Source organism: Silene latifolia, chromosome X (genome assembly GCF_048544455.1).
Source record: "Silene latifolia isolate original U9 population chromosome X, ASM4854445v1, whole genome shotgun sequence".
Classification (NCBI taxonomy): Eukaryota; Viridiplantae; Streptophyta; class Magnoliopsida; order Caryophyllales; family Caryophyllaceae; genus Silene; species Silene latifolia.
In genome coordinates this window covers 317,710,728-317,717,429 of record NC_133537.1, presented here as the reverse complement: position 1 = coordinate 317,717,429, position 6,702 = coordinate 317,710,728, and the positions used below count along the sequence as shown (strand labels likewise).

At 45.2% G+C, this 6,702-nt stretch overlaps 1 protein-coding gene across 1 annotated transcript; it reads left to right on the top strand.

Moving 5' to 3' along the window:
• The first annotated feature begins 4,852 nt into the window (after nt 1-4,852).
• On the top strand, nt 4,853-5,838 carry LOC141620612 (uncharacterized). The gene is made up of 2 exons (XM_074437437.1): nt 4,853-5,011; nt 5,404-5,838. Exons 1-2 carry the CDS (start codon nt 4,853-4,855, stop codon nt 5,836-5,838), a joined length of 594 nt encoding a protein of 197 aa, XP_074293538.1.
• Nucleotides 5,839-6,702: the final 864 nt, after the last annotated feature.

The window sequence follows — 6,702 nt, the reverse complement described above, 5'->3', positions numbered from 1 at the left end:
TTCTTTGAGGCATCTGTATCAAACCTCAAAGTTCTCGATCCCTTCAGTAATGCTAAGACAGAGCTGGTCAAACGCTCCTTTAATGTTTGGAACGCCGTCTCACAACTCTCATCCCAACGAAACCTGTTCTCTTTCCTCATCAACGCGGTCATAGGTCTAGCTATCTTGGAGAAATCTTTCACGGGAACCGTCTCGTAGTACCCACTAAACCCGAAAACTCTTGATCTCAAGAACATTCTTTGGTGCTTCCCACTTTGTCACTTTGCTTCTATCTTTGCTTGATCCACACTACCCCATCTTTAGAGATCACATGCCCCAGAAAAGCAACTTTCTCTAACCAGAACTCACACTTGGATAGCTTAGCATACAACTCATGCTCCCTCAAAGTTTGCAACACGATTCTCAGATGCTCCTCATGCTCCTCCTTAGTCTTGGAGTAGACTAAAATATCGTCGATAAACACCACTACAAACTTGTCCAAAACTGTCTAAAGATCCTATTCATCAAATCCATAAACACTGCCGGTGCATTAGACAACCCAAACGGCATCACCACATACTCATAATGGCCATACCTCGACGTGAAAGCTGTCTTTGGTATGTCCACCTCTCTAATCTTCACCTGATGGTACCCCGACCTCAAATCAATCTTAGAAAAGACTGATGCACCACTCAACTGATCAAACAGGTCATCTATCCTTGGTAAAGGATACTTGTTCTTCACCGTCACTCGGTTCAGCTCTCTGTAGTCTATGCACAACCTCGTAATCCCATCTTTCTTCTTCACAAAAAGAATTGGTGCTCCCCACGGCGATACACTAGGTCTAATGTATCCCTTCTCTATCAAATCATCCAACTGCTTCCTAAGCTCCTCCATCTCCTTAGGACCCATACGGTGCGGTGCCTTAGAGATTGGCCCCGTCCCCGGTTTCAACTCTCTTTGTGAAATCTATCTCTCTTCCCGGCGGCAACTCCGGAATCTCCTCTGAAACACATCCTCAAACTCTCCCACCACCGTATCGATCAACTGTCGGACCCTCTATCCGGTCATCTCTCACATGGCACAATATCAAAGGACATCCCTTCCTCGATATGACTTCAAAGTAACAAATAAATCAACTTATCTTTGGGTTTGACTAGAAACCCACGATAAGACACACTAACGCCCTTAGGACCTCTTAAAGACACTTTCTTTTGATGACAGTCTATCTTAGCTTTATACTTTCCCAGCCAATCCATCCCAACTATCATCTCAAAACCGTCAAAAGGAAACTCTAGCAAGTCTACAGGGAAATCAACTTGCCCAACTATCATAGGTACATCCCTATATAACCTCCCACAAGATACGGACTCACCCGAAGGTATAAAAACTTTCTCACCGACGACTCATACACCCTTAAACCCAACCGTTTAACATGACTCGAAGATACAAACGACTGGGAAGCCCCCGAATCAAACAAAACAAAGGTATGAATACCATTAACAAGAAAAGTACCGGTGATAACGTGAGCATCCTCCTCAGCTGCTTTCTTCCCCATCATGAATAACTTTTCATCGGTCTTCCGTCCACCTCCTGGACAAGATCGGGCGATGTGGTCGGCTTAGCACCCGACCCTTGATTGTTGTTGTTGTTCGTTGGTGGTTTCGGATAAGAATTACCGCCGTTGCGGTTGCCTCCACTCTGTAATCGACTTCCCGGTTTGGCCATGACCCCAGGTCTATTGCTTGCATAGCTCTGCGCAGGTCTCTGGAAAGTTCCCGGCGCACTTGTGCACTCATGTCTCTTGTGGCCTACACCACCACAGCTATAGCAGGTCACTCCCCAACTACCACTAACACTTCCACGGCCACACCCAAAGGAAGCCCCAAAGATCAACCCCGACCCGGAAAACCCCTTAAACGATTGTGGTTGCCTTTCTTGTGATTAGATTGGCCACCACCCTCGCTCTCGACTTCCTTTTCTCACCACCCGACCTCTCCCGAGCCATCTCCACCAACCTCTCGCTCTCCCAGCCCTCTCATAAGCTTCCTTAACATCGCAAGGACTCCCACGGGTAACTTATCCATAATCTTAGGGGTTAAACCCCTCTCAAACCTCAACGCCAAATTCTCCTCACTCAAACCCATATCCTCAAAGATACCTAGACTTGTCATTGAACTGTCTGTAGTACTCGGCCACAGACATCTCAGCGGTTATCTTAAAACTGTCAAACTCTTCTCTCAACTTACTCCTCACATGCTCCGGTACGAACTCCTTTCTCACAGCCCTACGAAACTCCTCCCAAGGTATAGCAGGTAAACCTTGGTTTGTATAAATCTCTTTAGCACTCACTTTCACTGTATCCCACCACTTGCCAACTGCCTCCCTCAGATAGAACGCAGCTTGTTCCACTCTCATCTCATCAGGACAGTGAACCAAATCTAATATGTTCTCCATCTCTCTAAGCCAGCTATCAAGAAGGTTCGGCTCCCCAACCCCCTTATACTCTTTCGGGTTAAACCTCGCTATATAGAGGCTGATTTTAGAGTGATCAACCTCTTTCTCCTTATCCTTATCCTTATCTTTCCCCACAGTCTTTAAGGCTTCAGTGAGAGCATCCTGATGCTCCAACATCTTAACGATGTCATCTATGTTCATAAGCTCAGCTCTCGCATACAAAGCAGTCTTCTTGGGCGGCATCTTGAAACTATATCAGAAAAGGGGTGGATATAAACATACGCACTAAACCTCAAAACACGATCGAGTGACCCCCTACTCGATCGAGTGCCCGAGGTACTCGATGAGTGCCCAAAAACACGATTCTGGACTCAAAATCGTCAAAAACCCACCCGATCGAGTCAGTCCCACTCGATCGAGTCATGCCAACTCAGAAACGCTACTCGCATGCTATATCATATGCTAACATACTAAAAACGTTATAAAACCAACATTATATCATAACTAAGCATATAATGCTATGCATCTTTTCATACGATCTACGAAATCATTATATCATGTTATTAAACGCCACATTGTAAACATCCAACATGTTTTCATTCCAACAACAAGTCTACATATATCATCAACCTTTCTTTCATATTCTCAGCTTTCTACTTCTCCAACAGTTACACACACTTCATCACGTTCACACACACAAGTTAACCAAACAACATATACGACCTTGACTTACACCCCCTCATGTGACCGGTTCAAAATTGTAGGGCAAGTTCGCGACTTTAGGACGTCTCCCAAGCCTTTGCATTAGCTCCTACAACTTTTACCCCGGGTTCATTTTAATTGACTCCCTATGTTCATTAGGTTCATTGGTTACAGGTTTCAGGATCGTCGCTCTGATACCATTTGTAACACCCCCATACTCCAAGTGCCTTACCAGGACCACTCAGGTATGAAGGTATTACCATCTCGGTTACCCGAGGCAATGATAATCAAATAAACAATAAAGAAACAACGTTTAAATAGAAATACTTAGTTAAAGGTTACAATCTCGAAACCAAAACCAAAAGTATAATACATGATCTCAAACCGATCATTTCTTGTTCTAACTCGAAATGTAAAGAAACTACTAAGCTACAAATGAAGACTTCTATCATCATATCGTGGCAATCCCAAATATCCTATCCCGATACTCATCTCATACCGCTCAATATCTCGCTCACCATCCCGAATGGATCACCGCAGTTTACAAAAACAACAACCGGGTCGCACTAATCACACAACTCAATATATCAACAATAAGATAAACAGACAGCTTAATCGTCACACACACACAAATCACGCCAATTCCAATCATCTCAATCACCGATCCCCACCGGACCCGACCCGCCAGTGGGGGACCGCAGCCATACCCACCAAATCTCCGCTCCTCATAATGAGCGATAACCCTGTCCATTAATGTGCACATCCCTTCTGTGGCGGGTTCCACAGAAGGCGAAACTAGGGCGTGAAGCCACTCCCGCAAGTGACCTCACTCAGCCGAGGACACGCCTCGAGAACCAGAGACCACAATCACAATCACAATAACAACCGTCACAATAAAATTACTATATCAAACAATCAATCTCAACACATCAACAATCATCCCATTATGGGACTAATACGAGTAGGAAATCCTACCGAAAGCACACTATCGACGGTCTCTCTTCTTGTATCAAAAAGCTTCCTCTACGAAACCTCCTCCTATCATACAACATACAAATGCTACCAAATCACATACTACTCAAAAACCCCCAAATCCCCATATTAGGGTTTAACCAAATCAAAGGAAAGACAACAAAAAGGGTACATAGATCTTACCCTCGACGCAAGGATCTCAACGGTATAACCAACGATGAGAACCGACCTTCCAAACTCCGGGATTTGCTAACGATGCGATTAGGATTAAGAACGTACTTGCTTTCTCTCTTTATCGAGAAATTAGGTTTTGCAAAAGTGTTTAGAATAATGACGGCGAAGGTTATATATCTTAATCGCATAATTAACAAAACCCGAGAAAAACTCCTCAGAAACCTAAGCTACTCGATCGAGTACCCAAGGTACTCGATCGAGTACCCCTTACTCGATCGAGTATCCTAGTTACTCGATCGAGTACCCATCAGGTCAGAAACTTTTCTAAAACGCAACTTACCCTTACTCGACAGAGTAAGGCCTACTCGATAGAGTACCCGAAGACTCATAAATACGGAGTATTACATCTGCTGCCAGCAGAGACCAGGTACACATCTTTCGAAAAACTAGTACTAGCGCTGGTAGTAGCATCTTATAAGCTGCGCCCCAATTTTGAGTCTCACACCATACATGTTGTGACCAACTACCCGCTGAAGTCTGTCATGAGGAAACTCGAATCGCAGCGAGAATGTCAAAATGGTCTGTACACCTTAGTGGGTATGATATCCAGTATAACCCCAGAACAGCAATGAAGTCGCAAGCATTAGCAGACTTTGTCTCAGACTTCAGTCCAGCCATCCAAAATCTGGCAGATGAGGAAATCCTCGCCCTAGAGGGAAACAGGGACGTGGAGATCTGGCAGATGCACATCGACGGAGCCTCCAATCAAAGGGGGGCAGGTGTAGGGTTAATCCTGCGATCACCACAGGGGGATTTGATAGCACAAGCAGTAAGATGTGAATTCAAGGCAACCAATAATGAAACAGAATACGAGGCTTTGATGCTAGGAATGCAGCTAGCTCTGGAATTAGGAGTCAGGCACCTGCACATACCAGTGACTCTCTGCTAATAGTCAACCATGTAAATGACGAGTTTATAGCCAGAGATTAAAAGATGATTGCATACTTAAAGGTAGCAAAGGAGTTAAAGAAAAAATTCAAAACTTGCAAGCTCAAGCAGATTCCCAGAGATCAGAATGTGGTAGCAGATGCCTTAGCAACTCTGGGGGCAACGTTCAAGCCGACAGAACTATCCAGCATTCCCATCGCACACATCCTGAAACCTTCTATCCAGAAGACAAATGAAATAAACAGAGGAGAACTGGAGGATCAGCAGGACGAAGTGGGAGTTCAGACAACTACGGAGGCCGTGGAAGACTCCCAGCCGCCTGACCAACCAGCTATACAGGCAGATGACTGGGATTGGCGCACACCCTACCTAGACTGGCTGCGTCATAGCAAGCTGCCAGATGACAAGAGTAAAGTAAGAGCTTTCAGAGTGAAGTCCTCCAGATTTATACTAATTGATGATACACTCTTCAGGAAGTCACTGGAAGGTCCCTACTTACGATGCCTGGACAAGGAGGAAGCACAGACCGTGTTGCATGCTCTCCACAGTGGTGAATGTGGAAACCATGCAGGGGATATGAGTCTGTCAAATAAAGCTCTCAGATAAGGATACTTCTGACCCACAATGAGGGCAGATGCAGCAGAATACGCACGCAAGTGTGACGCCTGCCAGCGCTCAGAACCAATGATCCATCAGCCAGCAGAGCCCTTACACCCTATCATTTCTCCCTGGCCGTTCATGACATGGGGTATGGACATAGTAGGCTCCCTACATAGAGCCACATGGAACAGGATATGGATGCTGGCGATGACAGATTACTTCTCTAAGTGAATAGAGGCAGAAGCATTCACAAAAGTGAAGGACAAACAAGTCATCTCTTTCATAAAACGCAATATCATCTGCAGGTTTGGTATCCCGTCAGAGATCATATGTGTCAATGGCTCACAATTCATCTCCAACGATGCTGAGGGATACTGCGCCAGATGCATCATCACCTTGAAAAAATCAGCACCCAGGACTCCAAAGTCTAATGGGCAAGCTGAGTCCAGCAACAAAATTATCATGAATAATCTGAGAAGGAGGTTACAGGAGTTAGGAGGAAAGTGGGCAGATGAATTGCCACTAGTGTTATGGTCAGATAGAACGACGCCAAAGATAGCAACAGGCCAAACACCCTTCAGCCTGGTGTTTGGTGCGGAAGCAGTCATTCCGTCAGAGGTTCTGGTTCCCACTCACAGGTATGGATGTATGACAGGGGAACTAAACAAAACAAAGATGGTCAGGAGCCTGGACACAGTAGACAAGCTACGAGCAAGTGCAAAAATACGTCTAGCTGCCTACAAGCAGTCAGTGGCTAGGAGTTACAACAAGAATGTGAAAGTCAGGCTCCTGGAGGTAGGAGACCTGGTTCTCCGTGAAGTGTTCCAGAACACTAAAAATCGAAAGGCAGGCAAATTCGCCTACAAATGG

Coding starts and splice junctions, on each gene's coding strand:
- LOC141620612 (XM_074437437.1), top strand. CDS start 4,853: ATGTCAAAATGGTCTGTACACCTTAGTGGGTATGATATCCAGTATAAC. Junction 5,012..5,403: donor CCCTAGAGGGAAACAGGGAC/GTGGAGATCTGG, acceptor GCAACGTTCAAG/CCGACAGAACTATCCAGCAT.